This window comes from Mus caroli, chromosome 1, assembly GCF_900094665.2.
Source record: "Mus caroli chromosome 1, CAROLI_EIJ_v1.1, whole genome shotgun sequence".
NCBI lineage: Eukaryota > Metazoa > Chordata > Mammalia > Rodentia > Muridae > Mus > Mus caroli.
This window is the reverse complement of record NC_034570.1, coordinates 78,042,694-78,061,654: the sequence shown is the minus strand read 5'-3', so window position 1 is coordinate 78,061,654 and position 18,961 is coordinate 78,042,694. Positions and strand designations below refer to the sequence as shown.

Here is an 18,961-nt window from a genome sequence, read left to right as displayed (position 1 = left end):
ACACACACACACACACACACACACACACACACACACACACACACACACAGTCCCCATCCCTGGGACACTCTGGGCCAAGCCTACTGTTCTAACTGTACTTGGCTGCAAATTCTACCGTCGGTGTCTCCATAGGAAGTACAGAGAAGCTCTGTCCTGTGTGGGCTAGCCTTGGTTCAAATCTAAAGTCCCAGAGGCCTCGTGGGTGTCCTGGGGGTGGGGAGTGGGGGTGTCTCATGGATCAAATACATTTGGGAAATATTAGACGGGGTTACATAGAACTCTTCTCAGTTGAAGACTCAGAGACCCTAGCTCAGGCTCATTCGAGAGTCACGTGGTTGCCTTTTGTTTTATTTCAATTTTCTCACATAGTGATCCTGACAAATTCTAGACATTTCAAAGATGCCAGCTCAGGTTGTTGTTGTTGTTGTTGTTGTTGTTGTTGTTGTTGTTGTTAATTTAATAATTTCTAGCAATTTTATTCAGGATAACCTTCACCCCAATCCAGTCTGAGAACACTTCCTAAAGGTTACAATGAGACCACTGGGGGAATAGATCCCCAGGTTAGGAAGGGGACAGTGGACACACCCTTCCCGTGTTCTCCAGTGTTAATCCTTTGCCTCCCTGCCTGTCACTCCACTCTAGGCAGATCTGGATTCCCAGCAAGTGCCCCTGAAACCCATAATGCTTGCTAACCACGCTGGGGAACCGCACAAGGCAGGGGTGGAGAAGTGGAGGGCGGAATTGGCGCGGGCCTGCTGGCTTCCTGCTCAGTGTGCTGAGATCACTTTCGTTTTTCTTTTCTTGAAGCCTGACTCCCCGCGGGACTTCCAAGTCAGCATAACTTCGGGTCCAGACTGGGCTGTCAGGCTTTTCCAGGAAGGATCCAGGAACCCCTTAACTAATCCTGGGAGAACTCGGGAGAACCCGTGGCAGTCCCCGGCATCCAGGTACGTTCTGCTCTTGGGCTCTGCAGCTAGATTCCTGATTCTTGGGGTCAGCTTTTATCTGCTGTACCCTAGACTTCCCAGGTTCTCTCTTTGCTAAGTAATCTTTTCCAGAGACTCGAGCATGGCTCCTATCCTGGCTCGGACCCTGGAGTGGAGGTGGATAAGAGGGAGGAAGGGGAGGGGAGGGGAGGGCAGTGAGGGCTTATACACACAACTCTTTTTCTGAAACAGACTTTGGGGACAGTGTCCAGTGCCTATTCCCAAGGTTGGACCTTGCAAGTGTCCACGGTGGGCGGTGCCGTCATCATCTTCCAACACTTGCCTAACTATGGAGCTATTGGGAAAAAGAAAGTAAGGGGCGCCCTTACTTCTCTCTAGCAGGTTATGGATGGTTTTTGTATGTTTGCTTTGTTTTGGTTTTAGTCCATGGTCATTTCACTGAAATACATTACTGTGCATGAAAATTCAAGGGAAATATAATTTTTACAGCTGGTGACCCTGATTCCAAATGAGCCACAGAACACTTGAAATGCTTTTCACTTCTATCCTATCGGGGACTGTGGCTAATGTCTCGTCTCCTAGTCACTTTGATAGTACTGTGCACTGTCGAGCCTTTCCGACTTGTCTGATTTTTTCCAGCTTAATTATGCATTCATTGTATATGATGCTCATTTTATTGATTGTTTGGGGCTTTGTCTTTCCTAATGGGTGTTTGTCTTTCCCTAATTTATTTGTAAGGCCCCTTAACATAAAAACCTGCATGCAGGCAGCTGAGACACAGGATCTTTTTTCCCCTCTTCAGGACAGAATTTCACAGTGTGGCCCTGAGTGTCCTGGAACTTAATATATATATATATATATATATATATATATATATATATATATATATATACCAGATGGCCTCCAACTGCCTTTGCCTCCAGTGCTGGCATTAAAGGCTTGCACCATTTCCTCAGGCTTGAGATACCATATCTTGCACAGTGAAAAACAAAATATCAGAGACAGACACACTCTACTGTAGATTGGTGTCCTTGGCAGAGGTACTTAACCTCTGTAGATCTGACTTCCATCTTCGGAAACTGTGGCTGGTGGCAAATGGCAAAGTTGCCACAGCAGCGTAGGTCTGAGTGCTGCTGCCATCCTAAGCAGAACCCAGAGCACATGCTCACGCTGCCTCCCCTCCCCCACGCATAGCCTCAACAGCTTTCCCTCCCACCTGTCCCCGGTCTGCCAGGATTCCCTCCGGACTGGATGATCCTGTGACACATCTCCCTGCTCTACAGTCCTACTGTGAAGTTGGCTTCTTTTTGTTTTCTCCTCAAACTTTTTTTGCTAAGTTTAAGAGATTGGGAAAGAAGAAGAAAGGGACAGACAAGTCTACTCAATGTGACGCTGGGATTAAATTCCTGGAAATACTCTTTAATATTTAATATTCTGTTTTTAAAAAGAGGAAAGGGGGACCCTTGCCTTCTTTGTGTTTAAGACTAGCAAACAAACAAACAGAACTGTGTTGCTAGCTGGGATGCAGCTCAGCGATAGGGCACTTGCCTAAGATGCACAGGTCCTGGACTCCATCCCCACTACTGCCAATCAACAACAAAAGCGCCCCCTCTGTGAACGCAAGGTTTACTAGGGCCTGCCTTCTTACATCAGTTTGTCACCTGGAAGTTTTCTGTTATAACTCGCTGGTTATTTTCTCATGATCTGGAAGCAGTCGATTTTTAGAAACATTCCATAAGAAGACCCAGGTCCATCCTGAAGAATGAAATGGGGTCATAAAATCAAGCGTTGACTTTGACCAATCCTATTTTTCATATATCCTTCCTGATTTTATTCATGTGTTGTCTGCTTGCATCAAAGTGTTGTGAGTGATTTTTCAGTGTCTAAATATTACCAGGTTTCTAGCTCCGCATGTTGGGAGGTCTCTTTCTCATAAGCATTGGTATGAGATAGTGCTCTGCTACACTGAGGTGATCTGTTCTAAGCCAGCTCATATATATTCAACTCTCTCTATACATACACTCAGGCTGTGGCCAAGCACTCTCTCAACTGTAAACCAGCATCTAGAATGTCAAGATTCGATTAGTACTCAGCCCCCTCCAGATTGTATAATCTAGCATGAGATCACTTTCCCCACCCCTGCCTGCATTAGAGTTCACCACAGTTAGGGAGTTGTGATGACAGTGACCACCTTGCAATGCTGTGTGAACTCCATCCTTGGAATAAAGGCTGGACATAGGACATACTCAGTGAAGAAGAGATTTTTAAAAACCCACTTTATGTTTTAAAATCCCTTTCAGGATGGTTGTATGCCATTGTCTGTCCTTCTCAGCCTCTGTGGTTGCTGGGCACTGCCTTTATCTCCTCTACCAATGGATCTTTTAGCAAGACTTTGCTCTGTAGACGGCTAAGGGATGCTTGAAGACTAGGGTGTCTACCTTTGAGAATCCATTTTATGCAGAGAGCCAGTCCCCATGCTCCTGAGAACTTTTGCCTGTCTTCTCAGCCTGCCTCTTTTTATAGGATGTTCACTCTGACCAAAGCCTTGGAAAAGGCTCTTCTCCAGCATTTCATATACATGAAGGTGAACATTGCCTATGCCATCAACAAGCCATTCCCCTTCTTCGAAGCGCTCCGGGACAATTCCTTCATCACTGAGAGAATGTACAAGGTGAGGCCTGTGGACCCTCCACAAAGCTGTCCAGTCTTCATTAAGTATGTTCCAGTATTGAGATCTCTGACTACAACCCATCAAGGTTTCTAGAACATGGAAGGCCCAACTTGACCATGATCATTATTGCAGGAAGGGAGGTTGGGAGAAAGGGTGTCTTGAGGCTGTATTAGTGATAGGGTATATTGTAGGTGCTGTAAGTTCAAAGATGGATCTGTTTCTTGCCTGTTTAGCTTCTGGTGGCTGGAAGCTCTTGGAGTTCTTAGATTAATAGTCTGCACTGCACTCACTGCACTGACCCCAACTCCCTGACTTAGCTCCACTGCACTGCACTCACTGCACTGACCCCCAACTCCCTGACTCAGCTCCACTGCACTGCACTCACTGCACTGACCCCAACTCCCTGACTCAGCTCCACTGCACTGCACTCAACTGACTGACTGAACTTAGAGACCTGTATGACTCTGTCTCCTGAGTGCTAGGATTAAAAGCAAGTACTGCCAAGCCTGGACCTAAGCTTTTCTTTACAAGCAACTTGCTCTGTCCCAAGCTGGCCTTCAACTCAGAGATCTGCTTGCCTCTGTCTCCTGGGATTAATGGCATATACCACCTAGCCTGGACCTAAGCTTTTCTTTACAAGCAACTTGCTCTGTCCCAAGCTGGCCTTCAACTCAGAGATCTGCTTGCCTCTGACTCCTGGGATTAGAGGTGTGTCTGTATTCCAGCCAGATCACACAGACCTAGAAGGTCTTTGGATATGATGATCACTTGCCAGAGCAGCCCTGTTTCTGGATTAAAATTCCTCTACAAAGAAAATTGCAGCAGCCTTTTCCAAGTCTGACACAGCTCCAGCTCCTTCATCAGCCCACAGCCCACAATGCACTGCCCAGTGAGGGTACCCACTCACTCACTGAGACTCACATTTTCCTTCCAACAACTGTGCTTTCCTTTATGACACTGTTCTCAGTTGCAACTGGCTATTTACTGACTGTCTTTTCAGGGATGGATGCCCTCCTCCTCCACTGGGGCAGGACCCCACCTGGGCAGGACCCCACCTGGGCAGGGCCCCACCTGGGCAGTACTCCCACCTGGGCAGGGCCCCACCTGGGCAGTACTCCCACCTGGGCAGTACTCCCACCTGGGCAGTACTCCCACCTGGGCAGTACTCCCACCTGGGCAGGGCCCCACCTGGGCAGTACTCCCACCTGGGCAGGGTCCCACCTGGACAGCAACACCACCTGGACAGGGCTCCACCTGGGGAGGGTATCACCTGTCCCATCACCGGATCCATCTGGGCACCCAAGGACTAGCTAACCAGGCCTAGCAGACACTGGAAGAATTTTGCAGCCAGTTCTCTCTTTCAATGACTTCTATCCTAAAGATTTAACTCTATATTTTATACTAAAATTCCTCTTAAATTAAAAAAGAAGATTTCTTAAATTTGAGGTTTTTGTTCTGTTCTGTTTGAGACAAGATTTCTCTGTGCAGCCCTGGCTGTCCTGGAACTCACTTTGTAGATCAGGATGCCCTCAACTAGAAGACATTAGCAATCTGACTGCCTGTCTCCTGAATGCTGGAATTAAAGGCGTGTCACCAAGCCTGACTTTTATATTGTTTTTTATGTACTGTAATTTATTTATTTGGGAGTGAGGTGCGCATGTGCCATGGTGTGCAGGTGGAGGCTGAAGGACACCCTGTAGAATCTGTGCTCTCCTTCCACCCTACAGATCACAGGGATCAGACTCAGATCATCAGGCTTGACAGCCAACACCTGCACCCACTTAGCCATCCTCAGCAGCCCCCAAAGTAGCTTTCTTACAATATAGAAAACCACAAATCTAGAGCTCTCCGCTCAGTGAATACTCATTCAAACTAACCCTCTGCTCCACTCTTTGAAGGAATCTCTGGAAGCCTGTCAAAATCTGGTCCCTCTGTCCAAAGTGGTGCACAATATTCTCACCAGTCTGGAGCAGACTTTCCAGCCGTCAGTGCTGCTGACATTGTTCAGCCAGGTCAACCTACGGGAATACCCCAGCCTGGTGGCAATTTTCAGAAGCTTCAGAAACGGTAATGTGGTTTCTCCAATCCTTGTCACATGTGCAGTGGTGCTACAGTAAAAGCCTGGGTTTGTTTCCAGTGTGGATTGCACATTCCAATGCCTGCTTTCCCTGTGTAAAGGCATAAACCATGCTTGCTCACAACAGCTGCTGGAAGCGTCATCCTGGCTGACTCTGACCTCAGCTTCCACGATTCGAATCTCTATAGGACACAGGTGTTTTTACTGAAGCTATTCAATGAATGTTAGTGCAGGTGTAAGTTGTGACAGAGTCTCACGTTGTAGTCCAGAATAGCTTAAAATGTAATCCTTCTGCCTCAGCCTTCTTTCCAAGTGCTGGTGTTACAGAAGTGAGCCATCACACACACCCATCTTGAAAATATGAAGTACAGGACCATCTCCAGGGAGCACATAGGGCAACTGAAATGTCAGGACTTGCTATGAAAGAAAGAAAGATGGGGGGGGGGGTAGGGGAAGAGAGAGAGAGAGAGAAAGAAGAAGGAGGAGGAGGAGGAGGAGGGAAGAGAAGGAAGAGGAGGAGGAGGAGGAGAAGAGAGAGGTGAAATGGATTCAATGTCTATCTCTTTGTGACTGTGGGTGTCCCAGACATTTTATATGATCATTTCACATGACCTTAAAACCACCTGAGACATCATTGTTAGTTGCTCCTGACAGAGAAGGAAGGGGAAGTTCAGAGGTAACTCCACAGTCACTTGTCAGATTTCTATCTCTGTCACAAAATGCCTATGATAATGAACTTACAATGAGAAAAAGTTAGGGGGCTCTGACCTGTGATACAGTTTGAGCCTGTAGCAAGACTGTATCACCGCAGGATGTGTGACAAAATAAAACTGTTCACCGTGTGTTCTGAAAATGGAGAAAGGAGAGACTTGGACCCCACAATCTCCTCTAGAGCTGCTCCCAATGACCTAACACCTCCTCTTGGCCCCAGCTCTTCACATCATCCCGTCTCCCTGTAGTGTCACCTGGGAACCTAAGCTTTGAGGAGACATTCGGCATCTAGACTACAGAACTGGATAGATAAAGAAACACAAAGAGGGGCAGCCACGGGGCTGAGGGTTGGACTGAGAGTGAGAGGACCAGGCAATAAAACCACTTGAGATTGGAGAACATGGACCCAGCAGACAGTGAAAGAAGAGACACCAGGCACACTGCACTGTGACATTGGTGACATTGATGTGTCGCTCTCAAAAGGATCGTCCCCAGGGGAGAGAGGATTCTTTAAGATAAGAGAGCAGCTGAGGGACACCTTTACCTCTAGGCCTAGCAGCAGGGCCAGTGGACCACAGACTAAGGATACGCTAAGTTCATCTGAGCCCTGCCAGGGCTCAAGCATCGCTCTGGCTGTGCAGTTCTGTGGTTTTGTTCTGAGCCTTTGTTGCTATCTATGAAGGTTCCTGTTCAGGGGTCAAGGTATCTTTACTTCTGAAATAAATGGTGAGGAACAATCTTAATAGAAACCAACCACAATCTATTCAAGGGGACAGTGTGTGGAAAGCCAAGGGCCTGATGTTGGGATGAGAAGGAAGATCCTAGGGTGCTCAGATCGAGGCAGCCAGATCATAGGGTGCAGTGAAACTTGAGAAGTGAGCAGAAACCAGAAGACTAAGGTCCCAACAGAACCTGGTAAGGAAGCCGGGCGTGGTGGCGCACCCTTTTAATCCCAGCACTCGGGAGGCAGAGGCAGGCAGATTTCTGAGTTCGAGGCCAGCCTGGTCTACAATGTGAGTTCCAGGACAGGCTAGGGCTATAAAGAGAAACCCTGTCTCAAAAAAAAAAGAAAAGAACCTGGTAGGGAGGTTTTGAGGTTTTGTTTCATTTGATCCAGGGAGATAAGTTTATTTATTTAAGAAAATGATAAACACAAATATGTTCTAGAGACCTATGTTAAAATTATAGCTTTCACACAATTAACTAAATTCCATAAAATCAAAATTAGAGAAAATTAAATCTAGATAAAAAATACCCATTTTTATGTGTTAAAACCCATTTTTTCTTAACTCTTTTCCATTCATTTTATTTTGCAGTCTTTTTGTAAATTTTTATTAGATATTTTCTTCATTTATATTTCAAATGCTATCCCAAATGTCCCCTATACCTTTCCCCCACCCTGCTCCTCTACCCACTCACTCCCACTTCTTGGCCCTGGTGTTCCCCTGTACTGGGGCATATAAAGTTCGCTAGACCAAGGAGCCTCTCTTCCCAATGATGGCTGACTAGGCCATCTTCTGCTACATATGCAGTTAGAGACACGAGCTCTGGGGGTACTGGTTAGTTCATATTGTTGTTCCACCTATAGGGTTACAGACCCCTTCAGCTCCTTGGGTACTTTCTCTAGCTCCTTCATTGGGGGCCCTGTGTTCCATCTTATAGATGACTGTGAGCATCCACTTCTGTATTTGCCAGGCACTGGCATAGCCTCACAGGAGACAGCTATATCAGGGTCCTTTCAGCAAAATCTTGCTGGCATATGCAATAGAGTCTATGTTTGGTGGCTGATTATGGGATGGACTCCTGGGTGGGGTAGTCTCTGGATGGTCCATCCTTTCATCTTAGCTCCAAACTTTATCTCATTTAGCAGTCATTTTTCAAAAGATTTTCCATATTCCATTTTCATATTCTCTCCCTCCCTCACCTTCTCTCAGATCCTCCCCCCACTACCCACCCAGTTCATAGTCTTTCTCTCTTTAAAATACCCAAATCTAACCAAACCCCACAAACAAAAAACACAAGTAAACACAAATAAAACAGACAAACAAGAAACATGGAGTCCATCGTTCTGTGTTGGCTAACGGTTCCTGAGCATGGGCCTAGCCCGGAGTGTGATTGACAGACCCAGCTTGACTCCATGGGAGAAAACAGACTTTCCCTTTCCTGTCAACTCTTCCTTGCAAATATCTTCTTTGTTAGAATTGGGACTTCTATATATGGCCAGCAGAAAGTGTGGCCCAGATTAAAGATGGATCTTCCAACTCAAAAGATTTAGAGTTGGGGTAGGTCTTCCCACCTCAAATGGCTTAATTAAGGAAAGTCTCTCACAGGTGTACCCAGCCACTTGAGTCTTTTACGTTCCAGATGTTCTCAAGAAGACAACCAAGAAGAGCCAGCACAATGGGGATAGCAAAACATCGTCAGGAGTCGTTTTGTGGCTGCATTCATTTAGATTAACTGTAGTAGGTTTTACTCTAGAGCCCATGACCCATCTAATCATGTGCTGTTGACCACATTAACAGTGTTGAGTGTGGGTCCCATTTCATAAAACAGTCCTCGCATCCAATCAAAAGGTGATTGGTCACTTGCATAACACTTGTGCCAGCATTGCATCAGCAAGTACATCAAGTAAGCAGGTCACTGTTGTAGCTCACAGCATTCCTAGCTGGGTGACATTGATGATAACTCCTCCTATGGTAGTGTCCATAGAACCTTCCAACACTATGAACACTAGTCAGTAGGGATGAAGCTTCTAATGGAGCAACAGCTGGATTGCTTCATGTCTGTTCCTCCCTCAGCAATAGGGTCTTACCAACAGGGTTGTGGAGGATAATCGATAGCATTGGCCTGTAATGTTTAGGGGTAGGAGGAACCTCTGGGATTCCTTTAGCCAATAACTCCAAAAAGATGGACTGTTTTCCATTCCTGGTACTTGGTAGCATATGGTAACTTATCAGGGCATTGTCTCCCTCATTATATGGTAACTCCATTTAAATAACATTTATATATGTATATATTTTAGGGACCTTCTACAGTAGTAGGTTTCTATGTGGTCAACCCATTTTTGGTGATGGATTGGGGACTAAATAGCACTGAGTGCCTGAATAAATCAAAGTCAGAAGAGGCCACAAATGGATTCATGTGGTGATGAACCTGTTCTGTGCACCTGGGGAAAACCAGTAACTCTCCCTCTGGTCCTGTGCGGAAAGATGAACTAGGCAATCCTGTCTGCCAGATAACTTCTGAGTCTTCAGGGTCCTGACATGTGTTCCTTTGCTAATTCCAGTTGGTTATACCTATGAAGAGAAAAACAGACCCCCACCGACCCTGCTTGAAGACCTGGCCAACCCAGCAGAAGGGTGCTCCCTTCAGACACTGCTGCCACCACCCCGACCCCAGCTATCGCTGCCAAGTCATCTGTCCTCAGCACCGAGAGTCTGTGACCCCAGAGCAACCGCACAGCCAATCACTGAGATCCTGGATGAGCAGCCCAGTCCTTCTCCCCAAGCTGTGCCTCTCCCTGGCTGCATTCAGGAAGGAAAAACCACTCCAGGCAAGCCACAGATCCAGCCTGTCTGTCCTACCTAGAGGCTTGCTCCCAGTCCATTAGAACCCCAGATTGCTGTCTTTTGTTGATCTGTTCCTTTCTCTGCATCCACCCATACACAACCCTCTCTAAGAAAATCACAAGCGCTGCCAGTGACCAGGGAGGCCCAGATGCTAAAGCATCTTCTTCCTATTCCTGGACACTCCCACTTCTGCCCTTGGTACTTCACCTTTCCTGAGCCTTTAGGCCAGTGGTTCTCAACCTTCCTAATGCTACTGTGCTTTAATGCAGTTCCTTATGTTGTGGTGACCCTAAACCATAACGTTATTTTCGTTGCTGCTTCATAACTGTAATTTTGCTGCTGTTATGCATCACAGTGTAAATAGTTTTGGAGATAGAGGTTTGCCAAAGGAATCAAGACCCACAGGTTGAGAACCACTGCTTTGGGCCATTTTACTCTTTTCCCTGCAACCTGTGGTTTTTCCCTCCTCCTTCAGCTGCCAGTAACGATTTTTTTTAATTAGATATTTTCTTTATTTACATTTCAAATGTTATCCCCTTTCCTAATTTCCCCTCCGAAAACCCCCTATCCCGTCCCCCCTCCCCCTGCTCCCCAACCCACCCACTCCTGCTTCCTGGTCCAGGCATTCCCCTATACTGGGGCATAGAACCTTCACAGGACCAAGGGCCTCTCGTCCCACTGATGACTAACTAGGCCATCCTCTGCTACATTTGTAGCTAGAGCCATGAGTCCCACTGTGTGTTTTCTTTGGTTGGTGGTTTAGTCCCAGGGAGCTCTGGGACTACTGGTTAGTTCATATTGTTGTTCCTCCAAGGGGGCTGCAAACCCCTTCAGCTCCTTGAGTACTTTCTCTAGCTCCTACATTGGGGACCCTGTGCTCCGTCTAATGGATGACTATGTACATCCACTTCTGTATTAGTCAGGCACTGGCAGAGCCTCTCAGGAAACAGCTATATCAGGCTCCTGTCAGCAAGCTCTTGTTGGCATCTGCAATAGTGTCTGGGTTTCATGGTTGTTTATGGGATGGATCCCCAGGTGTGGCAGTCTCTGCTCTGAACTTTGTCTCCGTAACTCCTTCCCAGGGTATTTTGTTCCCCCTTCTAAGAACTGATATGGTCAGAAAGAAGACCTGCAAAGGATGCCCAGCCCTTCTGCTGGCTCTGTGCAAAGTAACACTGACTGGGCTGTGGAGGGAGACTATGCACATGCCAAATGAGAGGCTGTGGTTGCAACCTCAGGAGAAAGAAAGGGGAGAGAAGCAGAGAGGGCTGTCCTTAGACTCACGGAGCAAACCAAAAGTCAAAAATACTGGTGTGGGTCTGGGGTGTAGCGCAGTGGAAGATCACTTCCTTGGTAGATGTGAGGCTCCCCTCTCTCCTTTCTCTCTCTCTCTCTCTCTCTCTCTCTCTCTCTCTCTCTCTCTCTCTCTCTCCTGTTCCTAGTTGACACATAGATTGTTGCACACTTACAGTGATGATTCTTCCCTAGCTCCAGAAGCCTTTGAGTCTCAGCCTTATTCATTCCTTTCTATGTCATAGTATGTCCAGAGTAGAGCCCAAGGCCTACTGCCTGCCAGATAAGCACTCCACCACTGATCTACACCCCTAGCCCCTTTGTTTATTTTTAGATGACTCCGATTCTAAGACATATATATGCTATTAACATTATTAGAAAATATCATGAAAACTTTATGTCTGTTGGACCTAATTGAGCTTCCAGACTTGTGCCACTTGCCTTCCCTAAAGCATCATTATAAAAATAAAGTTTAGTTACATTAACCATAGCAGGATGTATTACTGACATTGCTGAAGACTGACATTGCGTTCCAGAGTTGGGAATAAAGGAGTATGGACTCAGTAACTTTTCCTCCACTCCTCTGATACTTGCCATTCAAATAACTTTAACATAATCGGAAAGCTAATGTTAATAGAAGATTTCATTATCTACATTTTCAAGTGAAGAGGAGGAGGTGGAGGAGGAGGAAGAAGAAGAAGAGGAGGAGGAGGAGGAGGAGGAAGAGGGGCTGGTGAGATGGCTCAGTGGGTAAGAGCACTCGACTGCTCTTCCGAAGTTCCAGAGTTCAAATCCCAGCAACCACATGGTGGCTCACAACCATCTGTAATGAGATCTGACTCCCTCTTCTGGGGTGTCTGAAGACAGCTACAGTGTACTTATAAATAAATAAATCTTTTTAAAGAAGAAGAAGAAGAAGAAGAAGAAGAAGAAGAAGAAGAAGAAGAAGAAGAAGAAGAAGAAGAAGAAGAAGAGATCTTGTTATTAAACTATTCAGTCCCTTCTCTATCCTACCTTTCCCAGGTCACCTGCCTTCCTTACTGGTTAGAATCACTGTTCTCTTTACCACTCTGGCCCCTACTTGCTGCTCATCCTGAAAGCCTCAATTCTTTTTCTTCCCTCTTCTCAGTGTCCTCCAGAGATCACCAGAGAAAAGATAAGGAAGACTCTCGAGAGATGCTCCACAGTCCCTCAGGACCCGAGTCAGGTAATCCGCCTTTGGCCTTACTGTTCTCCTTTCCTGGGCGTGTATACCATGCACTTTCCTCCCTGACAGGCAGTTCAGTAACTGAACCCCTTCCTTCCTCCTTCAGTTGTCAAAGACAACTTAACATCCAAGAGTAACAAGCAAGATGACTCAGGAGCACGACCTCTGGGTTCCCCCGGCACCATGCATGGTGATGCTAGTTAAGGCTGACTTAACTCTCAGCAACCTTGCTTGGGATAGCTTAAGCTCATCTCCACTTTCCTACCAAACAGAAAAGAATTTGAGTCCTCTTGCTATAAGGCTGTCTGTTATTTCTGCTCTTGCTCCCATCTCAGCCAAGCTTCCTGCCCCTCACCCAAGCTTGGGAGGTAGAGTTATGGGGAGGGCAAGGAAGCAGGACTGGAAAGATAGACTTATGGATCCACCAATCACAAAGTCACAAAGTCCCCTCACACCTGCTAGACTTAGACTCTAAATCATTACGGTGTCAACAAACAGAGGTGACTCCTCAGCCACAAGAGACTGTAGTGAGCTTCAAGAGAGAAGAGGACAAGGCAGGCCTGGACTGTGTGACCTTGTAGCTGTAATGAAGTCACAGCAATAGGTGATGCTCAAACAGCCCCAATAAAATGCAAGACAGGCAAACAGAAGCCCCGTCTGTCCCCAGTGGTGGGTGATGTAGCTGATGTGGCTGGTTCTCCTTCCTTGACTTCACCCTGACTATGGGAAATGTCCTTCAGTGCTAGTCAGTTCTACATTGTACAGAAAACTAGAATATATGATATTAAAATGATATGAAAAGAAAGGAATGACTTCAAAAGTCTGTAGACAGCTTACAATGTGCCTCAGTTACCAAACCCTAAAGAAGCCAGAATTCAAGACAATTTTCAAAACAGACAGTTTTAAGGAGATGGACCTTTGTATCTGTTATGGTTTCAAGCCCCTCTGGTTTTCTTATTGCATCAAAGCAAGCCAAATTTCATAATGTATCTGCTGTTAGCAGGTGCATAGGTAACAATAACAAGATGGTCGGGACTGGAGAGGTGACTCAGTGCCTAAGAGCAGTGGCTGCTCTTCCAGAGGATCTGAGTTCAATTCCTACCACCTATATGGTAGCTCGCAACCATCTGTAACTCTAATCACAAGGTATCTGATACCCTCTTCTAGCCTTTGCAGGAGCCAAGCATACATGTGGTGCACAGACACACATGCAAGCATAACACACACTTTAAAAATGATAACAAGGGGGTCAGATCTAGGTGGAACCCTACGGGCTGGCAGACCCCTGCCTTCTCTCCCTGCTATCCAATTTCTCCAGCTGACTTTCCTCTGCATTTTCTCTTCGGTCCATGCTCACCTCTGATGTGAATTCCGTTTCTTTTGTAGTGGTAAAAGATGACTCTCCAGCAGCAAATGACCTGGAAATGGCCCAGGAAGTACTCTGCACACCTGCAAACAAGAAAGGTACAGACATCCTTTCCCATGTGACGCTTCCTGTTCTTCTAGCTGTAGCACATCCTAGCATCCATGATGCGAGCATCCATTGTGTGTCTGCAATCACATGGTGTCTCCTCATTTTCTTCTCACTCCGCCTTCCTCAAAGGCTTTGCAAAAATTATAGGTAACAAGAAGGCACTTAGACATATTGAACCAAGCATTGCTCAAATTCACTGAACTCCCATCCACAACTGCTTGGTGTGACTGGTACACTAGCCTCCCCCAGAAGGACAATGCTTTCTGGTAAGTCATAGGCAGGCAACATCCATTATCTGTCACTTAAACCTCATGGTGGCAAGCAGGTTGGATGTCCACCTGACTACCTATTCCCACCTCGCCTTTGGCGCTCTCCCATCTTCTACTCTGAGATGTCACCAGTCAATTAAAATGTGTCATTGGTCTGGCAAATGGCTCACTGGCTCGAGGTCTTTGCCACCAAGCCTGGTGACCTGAATTTGATCCCTGAAACCCATATGGTGGAAGAACAGAACCAACTTACAAGTTGTTTCTTGGCCTCTCCATGTGTACCATGGAACATATGCCCAACCTCCACATACTGATAAATGTCATAATTATGATAATGATAATAATGATAAAAACACTTTGACCTTTCTGATACTGTCATCCATTGGTTTCCCCATTGCTTCCTGGAAGCCTTCCAAGTCTGTTTTCTCCCACCTCAGTTCTTTCCATGGTCCTGGATGCTTTCAAGTGCTGGGATAGCAGGCAAACTATCTAATACTTCAGCTGCTCTAGTCTTTATCTCCTCACGTCTGGTTCTTGTTTTCCCTTCACAAATTCTTGGTTTCTCATGCCCAGAAGTCATCCTTAGGCTCTACCATTATCTGTTCCCTAGCTTAATTCCCCAAGAACTAATTCAAAGAATTCTCATTTTAACACTTGTCCTTGAAGCTTGTCCCTTCTAGTTCAAAACTCTGATCTCTTCTTCCTTCCCAGCTGATCATTTAAAAAGGTTAGGGTTGAGATCAGAGAGATAACTCGGAGTTAAAACATACACATATACACACGTGCGTGTACACACACACATGCAAGTACACAATTAACAGACAAAAACATAGTTGAATTCTTTAAATAAAAAAGACTGACAGCTCTATGTGACTATAAAAGACTTTGTTTTCTTTTCTTCTTAGCAAGAAGAAAAAAACGTCTGAACTGGTCAAATTCCAAAAGAAGACGGCAGAAAAAAAAGCCCCGTCAAGATGAGATGATGGGTAAGGGGATGCTGGAGGAGACTCCAGCAAGGGGGTACAGGAGGAGGCTTCAGCAAAGGCTGTAGATCTGATGGAATTTGTTCTGAACTCACTGGGTAGGCAGGCACACAGGAGTTCTGGTCAGCACATCGAACTGGCTTTAAATTTCACCAGACCTGTTTTGCCACTGAGTGAATGGTGAACTGGAACATGTTGGAATCCTGTTCTGACGGCAGGTTACACAGCCCAAGGTGAAGGGTGCAGAGTGTCAGGTTTCCTCTTTATTTATACACACTAGGATGGCAGCCATCCTTCCTAACTAAACGGAGAGTAAATAAACTTTGCTACTTTGAGATAAGGTGCAGAAGAGCCTGGGTCCTAGCCCTGAGAGGCAGTTCAGGGGAAAAGCCCCCAGAAAAGCTTCAGAAAGGTGTTCTCATGCCAGTGGATGCAGCTGTCCTTGGGGAGGCAGCTTCCAAAGTCCCGAGAGGAAAAAGTGCTGTGTCCTCCCCTCCTCAGTGAAGGCCACTCATCCACCAGTCCTGTCCACTGCAGAGCCTCTGGGCCTCGGCCACCCCTCCAGTGACACAGAAGCCCAGAAGCTCTCTTCACGACAGGCATAGGGCTGTCCCTGCGATGCTTTAGAGGTGCCCAGTGGCCTTCGGGTGTTACCTGTCTGAACATGGGTGCTACATGGAAGTCCCTTCCTCACTGCCTGAAGAATCCTAGGCCTGTGCCTCGTGGTTTACGAGTCTTAGAAACAGGAATCAGAATCTGCTCCAATCCCGAATCCCTCCATATTTATTTATTTGGTTAAATCTTTGTTTGGTTGGTTGGTTTGGTTTTTGGTTTGGTTTGGTTTTTCTTTGTGTGCCCTTGGCTGTCCTGGAACTAGCTCTGTAAACCAGGCTGGCCTCAAGAAATCAAAACTCACAGAAACCTGCCTGCCTCTGCCTCTCAAGTGCTGGGATTAAATGTGTGCACCAGCACTGCCCAGCTACCTGGTTAATTCTTATAAGAGCTCCCTGGGGTGGGAACTTATGGTGATGTGGGGGGAGAAAGCATGGTGCACATAAGAGAAAACAGCAAAAGTGAGGTACAGCCATCTGGAAGGGGGGCTGGGATGGGGAGCCTTTGAAGGAAGGAAGGGGTGTTCCAGGAACCTCCATTTCAACTACTCATGAGTCGTCTCAGCAGGAGTGGCCTCACCTGGACATGGAGTTCAAGAGAAGATCAAGGCGGTGGTGAGTCGGAGGACTTTGTGGAAAGATGACTCATCTACGAACGTGAAGGAGGTGACCAAGACACTGAGAGCAAGGATGAGGTGTGCCCAGACATCCAATTCACAAGGTAAGGCTGTGGGTGGCACCTGCCATTGGGAAGGCTCAGCCTGGGCAAATCTCTCAGAGCTGGCGCAGGGGTCGGGGGATACATGACCTCCGTGTTAGCAGAGAGATTTTCAGAGAGGACAGGCGAGGGGCAAAGAGAGGCAATGAATGGCCAAGGAGTTTTTGATAAAGAAACAGCCACAGGTCACCTCAGTCGAGACCTAAGGCAGAGGGTGTCAACCCTTTAGATTTAACAGTCTTAAAGATTACTAAGAACTCCCCAAGGTCTACGTCTGTGTTGTTTATGTCTACCTGTTTCTCCGTTATTCATAATTTAAAAAACATAATTTTTAAAAAAATCTTTGTTTAAAGTGAAATAATTTGGTCATGTAAGCATGTGAGAGAAAATTATTTCTGAAGCAAAAACAAACTTAGAAGACGGGTGTCCATGCAAGCTCCTGCAGTTCTCAGTGATGTCGGGCTTCATGAGAAACAGGTAGATGCTTAGAGCTGTGTCTGAACTCACGCACCTGGCTGTGGCTGTGGCTGAGGATGGGGAGAGAATCTGGCCGCACATGGAACTCCAGTCCTTTGCAAGGGCACTGCATGCTCTTAACCAGCCCCATCATCTGTCAGCTAGACTCTGAATCCTTATCTCTGGTACTGTTGTTCTCTGCTTAAATAAACTGTTACGCCAGCTGCGTGTGGTAGCCTGTGCCTATAATCCCAGCACTTAGGAGGCAAAGGCAGGTGGATCTCTTTGTGTCCAATCTCTTTGAAGCCTGCCTGGTCTATATATCCAGTTTCAGACCAGTCGGAGCTACATAGTAAGATCCATGTACCTGACTGCCAAAAGCAAACAAACAAAAAATGTTAGCACCGTCTTCTTTCTTTCTTTCTTTCTTTCTTTCTTTCTTTCTTTCTTTCTTTCTTTCTTCCTTCCTTCCTTCCTTCCTTCCTTCCTTCCTTTCTTTTTTTGGATACAGTGGTTTGATTTGGTTTGGTTTGTTTGTTTGTTATGTACCCCTAGCTGGCTTCAAACTCACTATGTAAATCAGCCTGGCTTCAAATTCAGAGAGATAAGATACATTTGCCTCTGCCTACCAAGTACTCAGATTCAACATGTGACCCTCCACATCTGGCTCTCCATCTTGGACAGGTCTTCTATTCATATAAGACTTTATAACATCTCAGACATTTGGAAAGTGTTGAACTATATTGTGAGCTAGCAACACAGGCACATACATATTCTTCTTGGGACAACTATGTAATTTGGAGACATGACAGAAGTGTTCTTTCTATACTGAACTTTCTACTTTCCCATCCTCGGGAGAGGAGGCAACTTGGAGTCTGCAATCCTCAGCTCTGAAGTATGTGAGGCCCTTCGAGGGTTGGGAGACTCCTCACGGAGTGTCCACTGACAAAGAACAGTGTTTATTTCTTCTTCTTTCTTTTAGAGATCAGCAAAGAGGCATCAAAAACAAGTGGTAGAAAGAGGCATGGGAAGAGGACCAGCACAGCAGGAAAAACCACACAAGGTAAGGATGGGGCACCATGGGTCTCAGGATGTAGCCAGCGGGGACCCACAGTCAGAGCAGCCAGACTGCTCTAAGCCAGACTTCCACTGCCCTAAAGAGCCCTTTGGATATTTCTTTTCTCACCACAACCTTCTCGTGATAGCTTAAGACTACTAATATATAGACATGCATGGACTGGACTATGTGTGTGCTTGATCATCTTTTCCCCCTCCTATCAAAATATAATGTTTGACCACTGAGGACAATATCGCCACTGCCAAGAATCTGTGTTTGAGAATATTGCTCACCCTACACTGAAAATCTCCAGCTTATGAATCAGGGTTGTTTCTAGAAATCCAGGCTCTTCCCAGGCGGCTCAAAGGTTAAGGAGCACTGGCTGCTCTTCCAGAGGACGCAGGTTTTGATTCCCAGCATCCACATGGTGGCTCGAAATGATCTTTTAACTCCAGCTCAAGGAGATCCAATGATTTCTTCTAGCCTCCGGGAGCACCAGGCATGATCGTGGTACACAGCTATACATGCAAGCAAAACAAAACACCCATATACAGACATAACTATGCATAGGCAACCCGCACTGTTATGAAAGGGCTCGTGGGCCAAAGGGTGTGTATGTAGGTCAGAGGGTGAGTATTATGGAGAGCAGAGGATGAGTTTTGTGGAGTTCGGGCTCCTAGAATCAGATTCAGGGTGCCAGGCTTACTTAGCAAGCCCCATTACTCGAGGAGCCAACTCTTGATCCCACCACACATCTCTGGCGCACAAAAACTACTGCTTCCTTTAAGAAATGAGCTCTGGAGTCTTCTGTTTCTCCCCCACAGTCTCCCTCCTCCCTTTCCCCTCCCTCTGTCGTTGTCTTCTTCTTCTTCTTCTTCTTCTTCTTCTTCTTCTTCTTCTTCTTCTTCTTCTTCTTCT

General features: G+C 46.3%; 1 protein-coding gene across 4 annotated transcripts in view; it reads left to right on the top strand.

Moving 5' to 3' along the window:
• Sp110 (SP110 nuclear body protein) overlaps window positions 1–18,961 on the top strand; it is a 25,711-nt gene that overhangs the window by 1,055 nt on the left and 5,695 nt on the right. The window contains exons 2-11 of one of the 4 annotated variants that reach the window (XM_029474849.1): window positions 808–947; window positions 1,179–1,298; window positions 3,471–3,618; window positions 5,517–5,685; window positions 9,693–9,959; window positions 12,398–12,475; window positions 13,862–13,939; window positions 15,124–15,204; window positions 16,381–16,533; window positions 17,969–18,049. In XM_029474849.1, the coding sequence (XP_029330709.1) occupies window positions 808–947; window positions 1,179–1,298; window positions 3,471–3,618; window positions 5,517–5,685; window positions 9,693–9,959; window positions 12,398–12,475; window positions 13,862–13,939; window positions 15,124–15,204; window positions 16,381–16,533; window positions 17,969–18,049 (1,315 nt within the window). Of the gene's footprint in view, window positions 1–807; window positions 948–1,178; window positions 1,299–3,470; window positions 3,619–5,516; window positions 5,686–9,692; window positions 9,960–12,397; window positions 12,476–13,861; window positions 13,940–15,123; window positions 15,205–16,377; window positions 16,534–17,968; window positions 18,050–18,961 lie in introns of all 4 variants that reach the window. The other 3 variants (XM_029474846.1, XM_029474858.1, XM_021159795.2) reach the window with 3 other exon arrangements.